Below are 21,254 nucleotides of genomic sequence, written 5' to 3' on the forward strand. Positions count from 1 at the left end.
TTCATTTTCTTGCAGGTGTTTACAGGAAAATAAATACAATAGACTTATGAAAAATTATACTTAAGACAGATAAACAATGTGCAAAAGATTAGTAGGACCTCTATTCTTCCCATCTGTTCCTCATGATGTGGTTCACTTTGGATGAGCACTAAATTCTGTCCTCCAGAATTCTGCAGATCCCAACAACTTTTGCCAATCTGTGAAATGCAGAGATCAATGAGATTTTGAACAGCACCAGACTCTGAAAGATCTCAAAGGGGCATAGCATACAAGGAGATATAGAGACAAGGAAGAGGGAGGAGTGTAAAGGCCTGGGGTTGGGGTTACAGAGGTAGAGAGAGGTGTAGGGACTAGAGAGAGGTTACAAAGGTAAGGTTAGTCTATGACCTGGAGGAGGTTGTAGAGAGGAGGAAAGAGTTGAGAATTTAAGAATTAAATTATTGCTAATCAGGATCTCATCCAATAAAACTTGGCTTCTGTGTTTCAACACCACATGTACTAATTATCCCCCAAGTAGAGGTAAAAGGAAAAGCAACAAATCTAAGAAAAATACAGTTCAATGGGAATAGTGCATGAACATGTTGTGAAGCTGGAGCCGTTTATTCTTCCATCAGTGAGCCTTATAGCCTCTGTGATTAAATTCCAGCTCTTTACTCCACTGTTGGCGAAATCACAGGCTCAGATCCTGGCAGGTCAGGTTATAAAACTGAACTGAATACATATCTAAATGTATGTGCTGTTATCACCAAAGATCACCAAGGCAACTGCCACCATGGTCATTAATGACCTTGAACCTGCTACTGCCTAGTTTGGTTTATGCATTAGTCCAGTCTGGCATCACCCTGGGGGCATTGATGTTGCATCATGGCCTTGCGTTTCATTGCAATGTAACAATGAACAGTGCAAATGTCCAACTTGCTGCAAGTGGTGGCGGTGAGGGGTAGGGTTGGAAATTTTCAGGGTAAAAGCTAGTTGTGACTTATTTTCTGTTCCTCCCTCAGAAGAAGAAACAGTATGAGTTGGAGATGCAGAGGTTTCTTGAGGTGAGTAAACTGCTGTGGTGCTGCTAACCGTCCTTATCTGTGCTCTATCTTCTCTGGGAGGCCAGGGAGGACAGTGCAGAGGGAGCTCTATGGAAACACAGATTCTGGAATCTTCAACAACAAATAAATTGCTGGAGGAACTCCAAAGGTCTGGCAGCATCCATGGGATAATAGACAGTCACCATTTCAATTGAGATCTTCATCTGGACTGTAAGATGGAGGGGAGATTGTCATTTTAAAGCAATGAGCAAAAAGAGTGGATCCCTAAAATGCTGAATCTGAACCTGTGATTTCTGAGTCACCAAAGAGCAAGTTAATGGGGCCACTGGAAGCTGATCAGAGAGGTTACAAAGCTGCCAGTTATTCTTCCTCACCTGGCAACACAGATCCCCTGCCAGCTCTTGCTCCATCCTTCCCCTTTATCAACCCTCTCTCTTTCGGTACAGATGAAGTGTCTTGAACCAAAAAGTCAACTACCTGCTTCCCTCCATGGATGCTACCTGATCTGCTGAGTTCCTCCAGTGTCTCTGGTTTCTCCCTGAGTTCTCCCTGATGGGGAAAGAGAGAAAAGAAATTTATGGAACTCTTGGGAGGGTGGGGGTGTCTCTGCTGGATTAAATCTGGGGTGACCATGGGGATAAGATGTGATCAAAGTTGTCTGGCCAACAAGTTCAGTGGGAGCAGTTGGAGAGGAGAGCATGGACTAAAGATGTAGGAGTGTGTGAAATATAGAGCAGGAGAAAGAGTGATAGTGGAAAGTGATCTTTCATAAGGAAGAATGATAGGCTTTTCAGTGGTTACAAATGAGACTCCAATTTGTTATGTTGCCTCCTTTGTGCTGGGATCAAGGATGTCTTGGATGACATTCTAAAAAGGTAGCTTGAACAGCCTGCAGTTGTGGTCCATGTAGATATTAGTGATCTATTAGAGGAAGGGATAAGGTCCTGCAACATGTGTTTAGAATGGTGGGTCACTTAAAAGGCAGGACCTCAAAGATTGTCATTTCTTGGTTATTTGTGATGCCATGAGCCAATGAGTCAAGATATGGAGAATGGTGGATGCCTGGAATATGTTACCGGGGAGGTAGTGGAAGCAGCTATGATGGCTTCAGTACCACCATCTTGATGATAGTAATGAGAAGAGGATATGTCCTGGATGGTGAGGGTCCTTCATGATGAATGCCCATGATGGAGCTGGCTGAGTTTGCATCTTTTTCTGATCGTGTGCATTGGTGCCTCTATACCAGACAATGATACAACAGTCAGAATGCTCTGTATGGTACATCTGTAGAAAGTTGCTAGTCTTTGATGACATATCAAATTTTCCTCAAACTCTTAGGGAAATATAGCTGCTGGCGTGCCTTTCTCATAACTGTATCAATATGTTGTGCCATGGATAGATCTTCAAAGATGTTGACACCCAGGAACTTAAAACTGTTCACCCTCTCCACTACTGAACCTTCAAAGAGAAATGCAATTTCTCAATTTTCCCTTTCCTGAAGTCCACCATCAAATCCTTGACATTGAATGCAAGGTTGTTGTTGTTGTGACACCACCTAACCCTAACGGATCGCAGAGTTAATTGTCATCATGGTTGGCATAAAAATCCCACTGTTCTCCTTTGGGTGAGTGCGTACTTGACAGACAGACATACTTTATTGATCCCGAGGAAAATTGAGTAAATTTAGGTGTGTTTCTAGCACTTCATCTGTTATTTTCTGCTCCCCTCCCCTGCCTAAATCTCTGGATTCTGCTCCTACCTATCCCTGTTGCCACCTGCTGTGAGATTGTGCTGGGAAGTTTACATGAAGAATATGCTATGTTTCTTAGAGCTTGCCAGACGAAGAACGGGAGAGAGTGCTGTTGGAGGAGAAGATTGGGGGAAACAAAGTCACAAACAACGTCACAGCAAATGCACAAAATAATGGCTCTCAGCGGCCAAAGCCCAGCACTCCAAGCTTGCCAGCATCACCAACCAGCAAGGTGAGTCTCCACGTCCAACTCTTCACTTCTGTTTTACCTGGTCTGGCCTGATCTGTAAATTAGTTTATTTTTGTCATACATACCAATGAAGAAAAACTCGTCTTGCCTACCATCTATACAGATCATTTCAGGTCGTTTAATTGTCCTCAACCATACACCTGAATAGAGCCAAACAAAACACTGTTCCTCAATGCATTGAGATAGTATAAGGGAAAAACAATAATAATGCAGAATAAGCTGTTACAGAGAAGGTGCTATGTAGGTGGACAATAAGGTACAAGCAGTGACAAAGCAGATTGTGAGATCAAGAGTGCATCTTATGAGGTTCAATAAACTTCTTGTTCAATATTCTTTATCATTCTATTGTCATCTTAACTCAATAGCTTTATAACATCAGGGTAAAAGCATTCCTTGACCCTGGTAGTATGTGCTTTAAGGCTTTTGTATCTTCTTTTCAGTAGGAGGTGGTTAAGAAACAATGTCAGATGTGGGTAGGGTCTTTGATAATGTTGACCACAGTTTAACACTAAAGCAGTTGAATCAGTACTGTTCAAAGTGGTTGGAATCAGTCATTCAAGGAGACTCCCTCACATCACAAAGAGAAAACATGAAAATGGCAGCCTGCTAGTGAGTCAGGATCCAGAACTGACTACATCAAAAGACAGGCAGAAAGGGAGGTTGCTGAGAAAGGATCTCATCCTGGATGTAGAAGGCTTCCTATTCCCTATAGTTCCTGTGTGGAGGCTGGGTGATGATTGAATCCAGATCAACCTAGTCTTCCCTTTCCCCATGTATCTGTGGACCTGTTCTCCAATGAGAAGACTGTAACAAAGGAGAGCAGAATCTGAGAACAGCACTGAGATTTGAGAGTGAGTTGTCATGCCTTGCCTGTCTTTGTGTTGTTCACTCCTCAGATGTTCTACACCAGAGGAAAAGGCTATTCAACATTCAGATGTGTCGCTGCAAGTAGTTAGATCATGCTAAATAATGCGATGAAGGGTCTCAGACTTGAAAAGTAACAGTTTCCCTCTCAGTAGACTTTTCACAACCTGCCGAGTGTTTCCAATATTTTCTGTTTTTATTTAAAATATCCAGTGTGGACTGTTTATTTTTATCTCAACAGTTGTTGATTTAATCTAAGCTCTGCTGATGGTTCTCGCCATCTTTTCATTTCCTGAATCTCTTTTCTGTTGCAGAGTATCCCTGACCGGCCACTGCAGCCCATTTCTGCCATGTTCCTTTTCTTCCAGGAGAAACGGAAGAAGAACCCCAATCTGACGGAGAGTGAACTAACCCGTCAGTTAGCCAGGATGTGGAACGAACTGTCAGAGAAGAGGAGGGTAGGGCTGGTTAGGCTGGGGCTGTTTGAGCAGGCAAGCTTCAGTCTGTATGTACTTGCTGCTTCTCTATGATTTTGTCCCATCCCGCCTCACCCCCAGACAGAGGGAACTCGGTTATTTCTCAGTGAGATTAGAACCATTATTCTTTCAGTGTCACTGAAGTCATACAGCTCATAAAGAAGCCTTTCAGCCTAATTGGTTCATTCTGACCAATATCCCACCTAAGCTAGTCCCATGTGCATGCATGAAACCCATATGCATCTACATCAATGACTTCTGCTGGCAGCTCATTCTATCCACTGACCACACTTCTATTAAAGCTTGCAGAGGTGATTTTATACCGCTAATTCTCCAGCACTCAAATGAAAAATGTCCCTGTTTAAACTTTCTCCATTTCTCAGTCTTTCTGATCCATACAACTCAGTATAGGGCGCAACTCAAGGTTTGTAACTCAGACAAATAAAGCGCATCATATCTTGGCATGCATGATTTATTTGTGGGGGGAGGCAATGAATGTAAGCCATTACAATGCAAGAACAAGTCCTTTGATCCACAATATCTGTGCTAACCCTGAGGTCAATTTAGAATGGCAGGTGTGAGCATCACTTGCAAAGTCAGCATTAATTATCCATCTATGATGATCCTGAGTATTGTCTCACTTAGCTATTCCACAATACTTTTTAACAGTCAGCCGCATTGCTGGATGTTTGGAGTTGCATTATACTGGAGGAAGGTGGCAAATTTTTCTTAAGGACGATGATCCAGTTGACCATCACAGTGTTGTGCTCACATCCCTCACACTGGGTTCAATCCTGACATTGTGTGCTATCTGCAGTGTGTATGCAGGTTCTCCCTATCATTGCATGTATTTTCTCTGGGTGCTCTGATTTATTTGCAATGAAAGGTGTGTTCGTGGTTTGTCTCCATTGTGTGGGTTGGTGGTGGAATTTGGAAGAATTGACAGAATATGGGGAGAATTTAAGAAAAAGATGAACATTGAATTAGTATATGTGAGCAGTTCACACATTCTCAATGGGCTGAAGGGCCTATTTTCCATACTGTTCAGAATCAGAATTGGATTTATTGTGATGTTTGTTGTTTTGCAGCAGTGGTACAGTAATAGTGCTCATAGATCATTTAGAAATCTGATGTTGGAGGGAAGAAGCTGTTCCTAAAACATTGAGTCTGGGTCTTTAAGCTCCTGTACTTCCTCCTTGATGATTGTGTTGAGAAGAGGATATGTCCTGCATGGAGAGACTCCTTCATGATATATGCTGCATTCTCGATGCAGCACATTTTGAAGATGTCCTCGACGGTAGGAAGTCTTGTGCCCTTGATGGAGCTGGCTGAGTCTATAATCCTCTGAAGCCTCTTATGATCCTGTACATTATCACTTCCATACCAGTCAGTGATGCCACCTGGTACACCTGGTACACCTGGTACACCTCTTTTGGGTACATCTGTAGAAATTTGCTAGAGTATTTGTTGACATACCAAATCTCCTCAAACTTCTAATGAAGTATAGCTACTGGTATGCCTTTGCTGTGATTGCATCAGTCTGTTGGACCCAGGATAGATGCTCTGAGATGTTGATGCCCAGGGACTTGTAACTGCTCACCCATTCCACCACTGACCCCTCAAAGAGAATTGGTACATGTTCTCCCAATTTTCTCTCACCACAAAAGAGAGAAGTTGCTTATAATATTTCAGGGACTAGAGGTCACTTGTTGGATGAAAGATGCAAGACTGATGGGTGGGACATGGTGACTGTCTGCTATTCAAAATGTGGTCAACACAATCAGTGAAAGGTTTTCCAGGAAGATTTGGGAAGGTGCAGAGTCATAGAGCACAACAGAGAAGCATGCCCTTTGGCCCATCTCATCCAGTTACCTATTCAAACTTATATAAATATTACAACTGAACCTCCATCTACCAAATCCGCTGGTAGCTCATCCCATGTGATGGGAAGTTACTTCTTGGACTAAAGGGAAATTGTTGGGGGGGGAATGATGTGTTGACTTCTGCATAAGTGCAGAAGTCACTTCTGTCACTTTGATTGGATATGTCCTTTATTCACATTATCCATACATTGACACACAGGGCAGATCCTGTTGTTCCCCCCACCATGCAGTGAGAGCTCTATTGTCTATAGTTAAGTGGTTCTCACTGTAACTCACCCACAGCAGCTTCCCCATGGCTCAGTCCCCACCCTTCCCTCATTGTGGTCATCTCTTGCTGGACATTTGGGATACCTGATTTCACCCTTGACACCTCCCCATAAAGCCTGCCCCTTTCTTGACATGCTTTGCCCTGAATCCATGCTCTTGCTCTTCCCCAGAGTCTGGGCGGAGTGGGAGGGAAATTGATAAATTGGTTTATTATTGTCAACTACAAAGGTACACTGAAAAACATGGCTTGCATAGTGTCAATGCACTTCAATTCATTACACTGTGCATTGAGGTGGTACAAGTGAAAACAATAACATAATGCAAAATAAGGTATTAAAGAGAAAGTGCAGGCAGACAATAAGATGCAAGGTTATCACGAGATTATAGATTGTGAGGTCGTGAGTCCAATTTAAATTACTTGGAACCATTCATTCATCTTATAATTGCAGATTAGAAATTGTTCTTCAGTCTGGTGGTATGGCTTTTGTATATTCTGCCCAATGGAAAGGGGAAGAAGAGAAAATGTCCAGTGTGGCTGGGGTCTTTGATAATATTGGCTGCTTTACAAAGGCAGTAAGAAGTAGAGACAGAGTCCATGGAGGGGAGGTTGGTTTCTGTGACATGCTGAGCTATGTCCACAACTCTCTGCACTTTGATATGCTGATCTCTTACATTCATGTTTTCCAGGAGAAGTACAAGAGGATGGAAAGGGCCCTGAAAGCAGAACACGAGCAGAAAATGCAGAATTTCCTGAAGGAGACGAAGGATGCCGGGGTCTCACGGAAGGCACCGCTGCCTGAATCCCCCAAAACAGCTGAGGAGTTATGGGAGCAAGCGGTGCTTAGGGATTACCTCATCAAGTTCCAGGTGAGTAGATGGTTCCAGCAAGCCCTGGTTATGTCTGGTTTCAGGATTGGGAAATCACTAGCATGGGTATAAAGGTGGTGGTGATCTGTCCATTGAGGATAGTTGTCTCCTCTGTGAAGGTAACCCAATCTGGAGACTGTTGGGTAAATTGTATTTATTTAGCACCTTCACATCCCAGAGGTCTGCCATTCACTGTCGGAGGCTCTACTCACCCATAATTGGGTTGGATCCAGCTTGAAAGAGATGTACTCTGTGAGCCAGTAGGGTTGGTCGGTACCAACTGAGGGGAATAATGCTCATAGTGATTTTTGGCAAGGTATACATCTCCAGAATTAGAAAATATTTGATAGCATTGTACCAGTAGTAGCTTTATGTGTGCTATCATTCATTTTATAACACTATCCTGAAATAGACATTTCTGAAAAGTGGCCAATATAAAGTACAACCTATATATTCAACCTATTGGTATTTTGTCATCAGTGATTCCTCACATTGAAATTTGTCACAATGATAGCTGAGTTCAAGCACTTTTCATCAAATGTTGTTATAAAATTCTACATTGAAAACTGTCATTGGTGGCACTCACAGTACGGTGCCCAATTTCATTTTTAGAAAAATATTTGTCTGTTGTTTATTTTGGAAAAGTCAATAAAAACCCTAGGACACATATAATCACATGGATTTGTAGAGAATTTATTCAGGAGTTCAAGTAAGTAATCACTTTTTGTATATATTCCATAATAACATCAGTACAGCAGAAAATGTTACCCCACTCCCGAAAAGGAGTTTTATCAATGTCATGATATTTTCCATCTTGTTGTATCAAATCAAAACAATCTTATGCTTTTGTCATAGTATGTAGAATTACAGTACAATAATTAAGATGTGGGGTTCCAGACGGCCGTAACCTAAGCCCCATTTGGTTGTAAAATGAATATATTTAATCAAAGACTGCTTTCCAATACTTTGTTTTCCATACTTTCATAACCTATTAATAATTATAATAATTTTCCAAGTCTTCCGTGGCTTCCACATCTTCATCTGAACTTTCCACACTCTCTGAGGTGGATGCCTGGTTCTCACAGTTTGCCAGTCTACACATGTCAGTGCACCTGAGGCCATTGGCAACATGTGTTGGCGCGTGGCCAAGTGGATAAGGCATCAGTCTAGTGATCTGAAGGTCACTGATTCGAGCCTCAGCTGAGACAACATGTTGTGTCCTCGAGCAAGGCACTTAACAACACATTGCTCTGCGACGACACCGGTGCCAAGCTGCTTGGGTCCTAGTGCCCTTCCCTTGGACAACATTGGTGGCATGGAGAGGGGAAGGCTTGCAGCTTGGGCAACTGCCAGTCTCCCATACAACCCTGCCCAGGCCTACACCCTGGAAACCTTCCAAGGTGCAAATCCATGGTCTCACGAGACTAACGGATGCCTATTTGCAATACACATTCATCTTGCGAGTGAACATTTTTTGGACAGTTACGGGCCAGTAGATCCAGGACTGCATCAGGTGCTGGCTGGCCTTCCATCCAGTGCACCACCAACTGTTCAGCTTCCTCTTCTCTCTCCATCTTCCATCCTCTGCTATCAGGGCTTGGCACTTGTGGGTCCTTCTCCAAACATCTTCTCCATATACCAGCCTGGTAGTTGGCTCACTGTGCATGTTTTGTTAAGCAGTCCTTGCATCGTGGGAGTTGATGACTTTTGATTTCACCTTTTTTGGCACAGAAAAGGTGATACCTGAGCTCATTGACCTTGGTGGTCGATGCTTTTGGAGCATACAGGAGACATGTAAATGCCTCCAATTTGTTCATCAGTTCTGGGGAGAGGTCCCATTCCTGGCCCAACTCTAAGGATGTGTCCTGAGTTTCCCTGTTGCTGGTCAAAAGTTTTAGGGCACATCTTCCCTTTGCATGATGAGAGCCCAACAAACCTCTATGCCAACAGGAGCAGCAACCTTTCTGATGTCTACAAGCCTTGTACAGGTTCTAGTGCCAAACTTCTGGAACAATGGGGCCTCAATCTTGTCGCAAAATACTAAAGACATGATAGAGAGGTCTGTGTCTTCTGAGTAGATCACTTTGGTATCCCTTTCTTGTGGCATGGGCAGCATGGAGAAGTAGGCGGCCATCTGCTTCTTGTTGACACTGAAGTGCTGACACCTCCTCACTGTCTTGAGATGTGATTCTGTAACATTTGTCATTCACAGTTGCATACAGCATCTTCTATAGCTTTGCTCTGTACTCAGCCTTCCTCCATTGGTGGACTATGAAGCTAATGAGAATATTTTTGTTACTGACCTTGGTCAGGAAGCTCTTCCTGCCTCACCATCTGTGTGCCTGTGATACCTTGCAACTCATGACCAGTCTCTTCACCCCGTAGAGATCTTTCACTTTTCTTGATAGAGTTCTCCTTGTATGAGTTGAACACAATATGTATTGTGGAAGTGCGTGGAAGGCCATGTTTGACAAATCTTATTGAATTTTTTGAAGTGGTTACGAGGAAAGTTGACGAGGGTAAAGCAGTGGATGTTGTCTATATGGACTTCAGTAAGGCCTTTGACAAGGTTCTGCACAGAAGGTTAGTTAGGAAGGTTCAATTGTTAGGTATTAATATTGAAGTAGTAAAATGGATTCAATAGTGGCTGGATGGGAGATGCCAGAGAGTAGTGGTGGATAACTGTTTGTCAGTTTGGAGGCCGGAGACTAGTGGTGTGCCTCAGGGATCTGTACTGGGTTCAATGTTGTTTGTCATATACATTAATGATCTGGATGATGGGGTGGTAAATTGGATTAGTAAGTATGCAGATGATACTAAGATAGGTGGTGTTGTGGATAAGAAGTAGGTTTTCAAAGCTTGCAGAGTGATTTAGGCCAGTTAGAAAAGTGGTCTGAACGATGGCAGATGGAGTTTAATGCTGATAAGTGTGAGGTGCTACATTTTGATAGGAATAATCCAAATAGGACATACATGGTAAATGGTAGGGCATTGAAGAATGCAGTAGAACAGAGTGATCTAGGAATAATGGTGCATAGTTCCCTGAAGGTGGAATCTCATCTGGATAGGGTGGTGAAGAAAGCGTTTGGGATGCTGGCCTTTATAAATCAGAGCATTGAGTATAGGAGTTGGGATTTAATGTTAAAATTCTACAAGGCATTGGTAAGGCCAAATTTGGAGTATTGTGTACAGTTCTGTTCACCGAATTATAGAAAAGATATCAACTAAATAGAGTAAGAGGAGATTTTCTAGAATGTTACCTGGGTTTCAGCACCTAAGTTACAGAGAATGGTTGAACAAGTTGGGTCTTTATTCTTTGGAGCGTAGATCGTTGAGAGGGGATTTGATAGAAGTATTTAAAATTATGAGGGGGATAGATAGAGTTGACTTGGATAGGCTTTTTCCATTGAAAGTGGGGAGCTTCAAACAAGAGGACATGAGTTGAGAGTTAGGGGGCAAAAGTTTAGGGTAACACGAGGGGGAACTTCTTTACTCAGAGAGTGGTAGCTGTGTGGAACGAGCTTCCAGTAGAAGTGGTAGAGGCAGGTTCGGTATTGTCATTTAAAGTAAAATTGGATAGGTAAATGGACAGGTAAGGAATGGAGGGTTATGGGCTGAGTGCAGGTCGGTGGGACTAGGTGAGAGTAAATGTTTGGCACGGACTAGAAGGGCTGAGATGGCCTGTTTCCGTGCTGTAATTGTTATATGGTTATATGGTATTCTGCTTCTCTGACTGCCTTCCCTCACAGTCGTACCCAGAACTGTTGTGGCAACACCTCTGAAAGTAACTTGATCACCTTTCACTCTTTGGACCAAGTTCATTCCATCAGCCACTGTCGCAGAGTTTTCCTGGGAGTTGCTCTTCTACTGCTACATTTTTCTGCAAGGTTGTGGCTAAAGTAGCTTTATTTGTCTTTCTCAGTAATCCTTCTGGTGTGGACAGGACCCAAAGCAATGATCCAAGGGGATGAGATAAGATATCTTCCATACGCAGACTGCGCCCTTGTGCCATCACTATGATGTGTCCAAAGACCTGTCTGCTTTCAAGATGATCGCCCTCCCATTTGATTTTACTTCTCTCTTCTTACACATATCACTGAATGTTTTCAGCTTGTTAGTTGTCATTGGGTCGTGGAATTTCTTTGCTGGTGGATATTCCTCTCATCTCTCATCCTTGAAGGTTGCATAGCATTGCTCACCAATCTCATATGCCTTCATCAGGTCGGAGGCAATGTCCTTGGGGGCTGCCTTTGCCTTAGAGATGCAAATGGGTTGACTCGTTCATGTATGAGGCTAACTACTGCTGAAACTGCTTCCTCATATTTCTGGTTTCTTGGCTGCTGTAGCTGTGCATGACAAAGCTCTGATTTGTTGCCTTGCACCTTCTTCTTAACTGTCCCAGGAATGCACTGTGGTTCTCAGCTGTTTTGTAGTAATGCTTGATAGCTCCAGCATTCAGGCTGAATCGTGATGTGCCTCCAGGAGTCTGTATGTCTTTGTTCGTTGTGGCTTCCTTAGCCTGGTCCACAGGGATCTGCCCAAAGGGGTTGTTACTTGACAGCTGCACTGAGAGCTGGCCTGTCTTGAAAGCCTCATACACAGAAGGCTTCTGCTCTGGGAGGTTCATCATCTGAGCAAAGTAAGGGGACAGGTACCTGGCATAATTCATTTTATTATCGGCAAAGCACCATGGGATCATGGTTTTTAAAGCACAGAGGTTACCATACAAGCTACCACTGCTGCAATATTTTCTAGCACTAGGGGTGTATACCTTGCCAAAAATCACTAAGAATTATTCCCCCCCAGATGGTACGGGTGGCCCAAAGTTGGGGTCCTAGTTCATGGATTAATGGGCTTAAGCCTTCTGCTACATTCTCTTGCTGATGATCCATTCTTCACAGTACTTTATTTCTTTGCTTTATCCACTCCAAGCGACTATTTTCCATTTTTTTTGTCTTTGATAAGTACTGGAATCTCAAACATGCAGGAGTGGTCCAGATGAGGACATGAGTGAAATGTACAAGAGAGAGCGGGGTTTCAGAAATAAATCAGATTTATTTGTCACAGGTGCATTGAACAATTGTGAATTGTATCTTTTTCATTAAGAACCAACACAACATTCAAGATGTGCTGGGGGCTGCCACATGTTCTGGTGCCGATAGAGCACACCCCTAATGTTCATCAGAACAACACAAACAGCAGCAGCAACAACAAAAGATGTCATGAATAGCAAAATAATCTCCTTTTCCACCCTCCAACAAACCTTACACACATGCACAGGCACACACTTGAAAGTTCGCTTCCAGGCCTCCAGTCCTTGACCGCGGACTCTCAGACTAAGAATATGAAAGCAGATCCCTCAACCTAATTCATCCATGCCAACCAAGATGCCCATCTAAGCCAGTCCTATTTGCCCAGGTTTGTCTCATCTCTCTGTAAACCTTTCCTGTCCATGTACCTGTCTGAGTGCCTTTTAAATGTCATTCTCCCTGTCTCAACCACTTCCTCTGGCAGCAGCTTCCATATGGTTACCACCATCTATGTGAAGAAGTTGCCCCTTGGGTCCATTTTAAGTATTTATCCTCTCACCTTGAACCTTTCTGCTCTAGTTTTTGCTTCCCTGTCCCTGAAAAAGAATACGATGTACATTCACCCTATCTACAGTGCCTCTTTAAAAAGTATGTGTATTGGAAGTTTTCATGTTTTATTGTTCTACAGTATTGAATCACAGTGGATTTAATTTAACAGAAAATACCCTTTTGTGTTAGAATGAAAACAAATTGGTATCAATTTATTACAATTATTAATTATATTACAATAATTACAAAATAATTTATTGCATAATTACTTACCCCCTTCAAGTCAGTATTTAGTAGATGCACCTTTGGCAGCAATGAATCTCTGTGGCTAGGTCTTTATCAGCTTCGCACAACTGGACACTGCAGTTTTTCCCCGTTCTTTACAAAACTGCTCAAGCTCTGTCAGATTGCATGGGGATCGTGAGTGAACAGCCCTTTTCAAGTCCAGCCACAAATTCTCGATTGGATTGAGTATGGACTCTGACTTGGCCACTCGAGGACATTAACTTTGTTGTTTTTAAGCCATTCCTGTGTAGCTTTGGGTCAGGGTTATTGTTTTGCTAGTGTTATGAATGTACCATAGCTCTGAGGGGCTGAAGGGTGTGGGGTAGCCCCCTCCTTTGTGAGAATCGCAAGATCACTATTGAGTCCGTTCAGGAGACCCAGGAAATGAGAGAAAGACATTTAGAATTCACAAAGAGTGGAATGTGTCCTGGCCTCCGAGAGGCCCATTGATACTGGCTATTGTCTCTTGGAGACGGCCTTGTGTATTGCATCCTGTGCGATGCATCGAAGCCCCAGGCAATGAACCAAGGTGGAGGTTGGTGGAGAGATTGCATCACCCCAACCTGATTGACATCTGAGACCCCGTGAGGAAGTATAAAAGAGGGTCTAGGGAACAACCCCTTCAGACGCACCAGAAGAAACATTAAGCGACCACGTAACAGCAGGAAGTCATCTGAAGGCAGCCACGTGCGTTCGATTCCGTGGCTGGAATCGGTTGCTGGCACCACGGAAAACAGCTTAACAACGGGGAAGCCCGCTCCCCTGACTCAACGGATTGGCATCTTAAAAGACCTGGGGCAAGTTTAAACCACATCACTTTTAAACCCAACAACGCTGCAGCTTGAACAAACTGATAGTGACTTATCTTTCCATCGGACAATACAGTAACCCCTAGACAACGATAGTTATTTCTTATTGGTTATTATTATACCCGCGCTTAGATTTATTATTGACGACGTATATTATCTGGATGTTTGCATTAATCTTTTTGTGCCTTTTATCAATAAAAATTTTAAAAAATAGTACCATCAGACTTCAACGGACCTCTCTATCTTTGCTGGTAAGTGATCCAGTTACGGGAATTCATAACACTAGAAAACAAATCTTCTCCCTAGTCACAGTTCTCTTGCAGACTGCATCAGGTTTTCCTCCAGGATTTCCCTGTATTTTGCTGCATTCATTTTACCCTCTTCAGAAACCTCCCAGTGCCTGCTGCAGTGAAGCATTCCCATGGCATGATGCAGTCACCACCATGTTTCAAGGTAGCGATGGTGTGCTTTTGATGATGTGTGGTGTTTCCAACATAATGTTTAGTCTGATTACTAAAAAGCTCAATTTTTGCTTCATCAGACCACAGAACCTTCTTCCAGTTGACTTCAGAGTCTCCTGCATGCCTTTTGGCAAACTCTAGCCAAGATTTCCTGTGAGTTCAACAGAAGCTTTCTTTTTGCCATTCTCCTATAAAGCTGCAACTGGTGAAGCACCTGGGCAACAGTTATTGTATGCGCAGTCTTTCCCATCTTAGCCACTGAAGCTAGGGTTGTTATAGATCTCTTGGTGGCCTCCCTCCTGATAGTCCCTTTCTTGCATAGTCACTCAGTTTTTGAGGATTGCCTGCTGTAGGCAGATTTACAGCTGTGCCATATTCTTTCCATTTGTTGATGATTGACAACTGTACTCCATGGGATATTCAGACTAGGAAATTTTCTTGTATCTCTCTCCTGACTTATGCTCTTCAATAATCTTTTCGCAGAATTGCTTGGATTGTTCTTTTGTCATCTTAGTGTAGTCTTTGCCAGGATACTGACTCACCAGCAGTTGAACCTTCCAGATACAGGTGTATTTTTACTACAATCAATTGAAACACTTTGGCTACAGAAAGGTGATATCCATTTAACTAATAATGTGACTTCTAAAACTAATTGGCTACACCAGTGATTTGGTGTGTCATAATGAAGGGGGTGAATACTTATGCAATCAATTATTTTGTGTTTTGTATTTGTAATTAATTTAGCTCTGTTTTCACTTTGACACGAGTCTTTTTCTGTTGATCAGTGTCAAAAAAGCCAAATTAAATCCACTGTGAATGTTGTAAAACCATAAAACATGAAAACTATCAAGGGAGTGAATACTTTTTATAGGCACTGTGTGTCCCTCATGATTTTATACCAATTCTATAAGGTCACCTTTCAGGTGACTGCTCCCACTCTCACTCCGTAACTCAGGCCCTTGAATCTGGCAACATTTTCATGTTTCCCTTGTACTCTTTCCAACCTAATGATGCCTTTCCAATTACACAGTGACTAGAACTATACACAATAACTCAGGTACAGCTTCACCAATGTCTTGAACAACTGCAGTGTACCGTCCAACTCTTATTCTCAATCTTAAAGGCCAGCATGCCAATGCTGCCTTCTTCACTGCCCTGTCTACCAGTGTCCCATGGACAGAACAGATCAAATAAAGAGTTTGCCACCCAGCCCTTGTATCTGTTCTACCATTGAGTGAAAGAGCTGACCTTTTAGCTCTGCATCTCTTACCTGCATTAACCCCATTTCCTTTCCTTCCCTTTTTACCCATCTGGAACATAGTCAGTGATTGACCCTCCACAGCCCTCTTGAGGAGTTCAAGCATTCACTGTGTATAAAATGAGGGATCATCCATGGTAGATGATGAAGATGTATTCTCTTGGTAGGAAGTCTTTGGAACTTCTTCCTTAAAAGGGGGATGGAAGCAGAGTCTTTGAATATTGATATTGGAATCAGTTTATTATCGTCACATGTACCAAAATGCAGTGAAAAGCTTGTTTTGCATACTGTTCATACAAATCAAATTATTACACAGTGCATTGAGGTAAAATGAGATAAAACAGTAACAATGTGCAGTGCAGGTAAATGATAAAATGCAGGACTGCAACAAGATAGATTGTGAGGTCAAGAGTTCATCTTACTGTACTTGAAGTCCATTCAAGAATCTGATAACAGTGGGAAGGAGCTGCCCTTGAGCCTGGTAGTATGTGCTATCAGGCACATATCTTCTGCCTGGCAGGGAAAGAAGAAGAGAGAATGTCCATGGTGGGTAGGATCTTTGATTATACTGGGCAGCGAGAAATGTAGACAGAGTCCATAGAGGGTTTCATGATGTGCTGAGCTCCATCATCAACTCTGCACTTTGTTGCAGTCATGATCAGAGCAGTTGCTGACCAAGTTATCGTGCATCCAGATAGAAGGCTTTCTGTGATGCACTGCTAAAATTTGGTAAGTGTCAACAGGGACGTGCCTTATGTTAGTGAGCTTTCCCGGCCGTGACATCAATGTGGTTGGAGCAGGCAGAAACGTCGTTAAGGCAAAGATGAACAAATTTCTGAAGAGCAAGTGGGTGATGGGTTATTATAGTTAGTCAGACAATCAAATCACTCTGATGTTAAAACAAACTTGAGGGACTGAGTGGTCTCCTCTTACTCCAAATTTCTACACAAGTCTTTGCCTTCCTGGGTGCTTACTCTACTCGTAGACTGACTCCTCATTGTGGCTGGGAGGCAAATACACTGTCACAACCCATGCTTCTGAACCAAAACATGGGTCAAGTCTGCTTAATCAGAGAATAAACTCATTCCCACACCACCCCTCCAACGCAGTGTTCAGCGCAATGAACCTTCCCTGCCTTTCTTTTGTCTGAAATACTGTCTTCCTTTGGGTAGGGGGACCAGAGCACTCTATATTGTGGACTGAGGCTGGATTGTGAAAAATGAGTGCTCTGGCCTGATTGCCACATTGATGGATCAGGGTGTGGCTGTGTTTGTCTGCAGAAGACCTCTTGCTTTTGTTGATCCTTTTACTCTCTGCTCTTCATGCCTACAGAATGACCGCAAGAAGGTGCAGTCAGCGATGAAGGCAGCCTGGAAGGCCATGGAGAAGGAGGAGAAGATTCCTTGGATTAAGAAGGCAGCAGATGACCAGAGGAGATATGAGGTATGTGCCTCTTCATTGGGCTTCCAGCTTGAAGAACATAAAGCACAGGAACATCAGTTGGTCAATCAGAATTCAGATCCTTGAGCTTGTTCAGCTGTTGAGTAAGATCATAGTTGATCCAATCTTGGCCTCCCACAACTTTCCTGCTTCCTCCACATGTGTCAGACAAATTCACTGGATAATACATTCAGTATGGATGAGTTGGGCTGCAGGGCCTGTTTCTGTGCTATTCAACTTTGACTCCACATGCTCTTGATTTCCTTGTAGTTGACATGTTTGTTGTCATTTCCTGCCATGAAAGTTTTCAGTGACTCTGCCACAGCACTCAGAGATAGAGAAGTTTCAAAGAATCACAAACTTCCAAGAGGAAGGATTTCCCTATCCTTCTGGTACAGAGTCTGGCCCTGTGGCTCAGAAAGGTAGGGAAAGGAAAAAGGCAATAGTAATAGGGGTCTCTATAGTTAGGGGGTCAGGCAGTTGATTCTGTGGATGCAGGAAAGGAACATAGATGGAAGTTTGCCTCCCAGATGCCAGGGTCTGGGATGTTTCTGATCACATCCACAATATCCTGAAGTGGGAAGGTGAACAGCCAGAAGTTGTACATATTGGCACCAACAACATGGGTAGGAAAAGGGAGGAGGTCCTGAAAACAGACCACAGGGAATTAAGAAGGAAGTTGAGAAGCAGGACCTCAACTGTAGTCGTCTCGGGATTACTGCCTGTGCCACATGACAATGACTATAGGAATAGAGTGAGGTGGAGGATAAATGCGTGGCTGAGGGATTGGAGCAGGGGGCAGGGATTCAGATTTCTGGATCATTGGGACCTCTTTTGGGGCAGGTGTGACCTGTACAAAAAGGATGGGTTGCACTTGAATCCAAGGTGGACCAATATCCTGTCAGGGAGGTTTACTAAGGCTATTGGGGAGAGTTTAAACTAGAATTGATGGGGGGTGGGAACCAAACTGAAAGGGCTGTTGGTTCACAAACAGAGAAAGCTTGGAGACAGTGCGAGAGGGAGGATAGGCAGGTGACAGAGAAGGGATGCACTCAGACCGATGGTTTGAGATGTGTCTATCTTAATGTAGGAAGCATCATGATCAAAGTGATGAGCTTATAGCGTGGATCAGTACTTAGGGCTATGATGTTGTGGCCATTACGGAGACTTGGATGGCTCAGGGGCAGGAATGGTTACTTAGAGTGCCAGGCTTTAGATGTTTCAGAAAGGACAGGGAGGGAGGCAAAAGAGGTGGGGTGTGGCACTGCTGATCAGAGTTAGTGTCGCAGCTGCAGAAAAGGAGGAAGTCACGGAGGGATTGTCTACTGAGTCTCTGTGGGTGGAAGTTAGAAAAAGGAAGGGATCAATAACTCTACTGGGTGTTTTTTTATAGACCACCCAATTAGTAACAGGGACATCAAGGAACAGATAAGGAAACAGATTTTGGAAAGGTGTAATAATAACGGTTGTTGTGGTGGGAGACTTTAATTTCCCAAATATCGATTGGCATGTCCCTAGAGCAAGGGGTTTAGATGGGGTGGAGTTCGATATTTGCGTTCAGGAAGGTTTCTTAACACAATATGTAGATACGCCTACAAGAGGAGAGGCCGTACTTGATCTGGTATTGGGAAAAGAACCTGGTCAGGTGTCAGGTAGCTCAGTAGGAGAGCGTTTTAGAGATAGTGATTACAACTCTATCTCCTTTACCATAGCATTGGAGAGGGATAGGAACAGACAAGTTAGGAAAGCGTTTAATTGAAGTAAGGGGAAATATGAAGCTATCAGGGAGGAACTTGGAAGCATTAATTGGGAACAGGTGTTCTCAGGGAAATGTACAGCAGAAATGTGGCAAATGTTCAGGGGATACTTGCGTGGAGTTCTGCATGGGTACATTCCAATGTGACAGGGAAAGGATGGTAGAGTACAGGAACTGTGGTGTACAAAGGCTTTTGAAAATCTAGTCAAGGAGAAAAGAAAAGCTTATGAAACTTTCAAAGAACTAGGTAATGATAGAGATCTATAAGGAAGGAGTTTAAGAATGAAATTAGAAGAGCCAGAAGGGGCCACGAGAAGGCCTTGGCGAGCAGGATTAAGGAAAACCCCAATGCATTCTACAGAGCAAAAGGTTAAGACGTGAGAGAATAGGACCAGTCTAGTGTGACAGTGGGAAAATATGTATGGAGATAGCAGAGATACTTAATGAATACTTTGCTTCAGTATTCACTACGGAAAAGGATCTTGGCAGTTGTAGGGATGAATTACAGCAGACTAAAAAGCTTGAGCATGTACATATTAAGAAAGAGGATGTGCTTAAGCTTTTGGAAAGCATCAAGTTGGATAAGTCTCTGGGACCGGACGAGATGTACCACAAGCTACTGTGGGAGGTGAGGGAGGAGATTGCTGAGCCTCTGGCAATGATCTGTGCATTATCAATGGGGATGGGAGAAGTTCCAGAGGATTGGAAGGTTGCAGATGTTTTTCCCTTATTCAAGAAAGAGAGTAGCTCAGGAAATTTATAGCCCAGTGAGTCTTACTTCAGTGGTTGGTAAGTTGATGGAGAAGATCCTGAGAGGCAGGATTTATGAACATTTGGAGAGGCATAATATGATTAGGAATAGTCAGCATGCTTTGTCAAAGGCAGGTCGTACCTTATGAGCCTGATTGAAATTTTGAAGGATGTGACTAAACACATTGATGAAGGTAGAGCAGTAGATGTAGTGTATATGGATTTCAGCAAGACACTTGATAAGGTACCCCATGCAAGGCTTATCAAGAAAGTAAGGAGGCATGGGATCCAAGGGGACATTGCTTTGTGGATCCAGAACTGACTTGCTCACAGAAGGCAAAGAGTGATTGTTCATGGGTCATATTCTGCATGGGGGTCGGTGACCAGTGGAGTGCCTCAGGGATCTGTTCTGGGACCCCTTCTCTTCGTGCTCTTTATAAATGACCTGGATGAGGAAGTGGAGGGATGGGTTAGTAAATTTACTGATGACAGAAGTTGGGGGTGTTGTGGATAGTGTGGGGGACTGTCAGAGCTTACAGCGGGATATTGATAGGATGTAAAATTGGGCTGAGAAGTATCCTGGCAGATGGAGTTCAACCCAGACAAGTGTGAGGTGGTTCATTTTGGTAAGTCAAATATGATGACAGAATATAGTATTAATGGTAAGACTCTTGGCAGTGTGGAGGATCAGAGGGATCTTGGGGTCAGAGTCCATAAGACACTCAAAGCAGCTGCGCAGGTTGACTCTGTGGTTAAGAAGGCATATGATGCATTGGCCTTCATCAACCGTGGGATTGAGTTTAAGAGCCAAGAGGTGATGTTGCAGCTATATTGGACCCTGGTCAGACTCTGCTTGGAGTACTGTGCTCAGTTCTGGTCACCTCACTACAGGAAGGATGTGGAAACTGTAGAAAGGGTGCAGAGGAGATTGACGTTGCCTGGATTGGGGAGCATGCCTTATGAGAATAGGTTGAGTGAACTTGGCCTTTTCTCCTTGGAGCAGCAGAGGATGAGTGGTGACCTGATAGAGGTGTATAAGATGGTGAGAGGCATTGATCGTATAGATAATCAGAGGCTTTTTCCCAGGGCTGAAATAGCTAAAATGAGAGGATACAGTTTTAAGGTGCTTGGAAGTAGGTACAGATAAGATGTCAAGGGTAAGTTTTTTTTTATGCAGAGAGTGGTGAGCATATGGAATGAGCTGCCAGCAACGGTGGTGGAGGTGGATACGATAGGGTCTTTTAAGCAACTCCTGGATAGGTACATGGAGCTTAGAAAAATAGAGGGCTATGGGTAACCCTAGGTAATTTCTAAGTAAGTACATGTTCGGCACAGCATTGTGGGCCAAAGGGCCTTTATTGTGCTATAGGTTTTCTATGCTTCTCTTCATCTAAGGTGAGTGACTTCTCATTCTGAGCTGGTATCTCCTTGTTTTAGGTAACCCCAGTGGGGGACGTCCTCCCAGCATCCGTACTGGTCAACCCATCTCCTCAGATTTTGTAGATCTTGATAAAAT

The 21,254-nt window shown here is 43.3% G+C and overlaps 1 protein-coding gene across 8 annotated transcripts in view; it reads left to right on the top strand.

The window, feature by feature from the left end:
• LOC132398656 (nucleolar transcription factor 1-like) overlaps nucleotides 1-21,254 on the top strand; it is an 81,464-nt gene that overhangs the window by 40,422 nt on the left and 19,788 nt on the right. For 7 of the 8 annotated variants that reach the window (XM_059978412.1, XM_059978385.1, XM_059978395.1 and 4 more), the window contains exons 11-15: nucleotides 1,002-1,043; nucleotides 2,873-3,025; nucleotides 4,222-4,365; nucleotides 7,221-7,400; nucleotides 17,125-17,235. In XM_059978412.1, the coding sequence (XP_059834395.1) occupies nucleotides 1,002-1,043; nucleotides 2,873-3,025; nucleotides 4,222-4,365; nucleotides 7,221-7,400; nucleotides 17,125-17,235 (630 nt within the window). The remainder of the gene's footprint in view (nucleotides 1-1,001; nucleotides 1,044-2,872; nucleotides 3,026-4,221; nucleotides 4,366-7,220; nucleotides 7,401-17,124; nucleotides 17,236-21,254) is intronic. The other variant, XM_059978404.1, reaches the window with a different exon arrangement.

Source organism: Hypanus sabinus, chromosome 1 (genome assembly GCF_030144855.1).
Source record: "Hypanus sabinus isolate sHypSab1 chromosome 1, sHypSab1.hap1, whole genome shotgun sequence".
Lineage (NCBI taxonomy): Eukaryota > Metazoa > Chordata > Chondrichthyes > Myliobatiformes > Dasyatidae > Hypanus > Hypanus sabinus.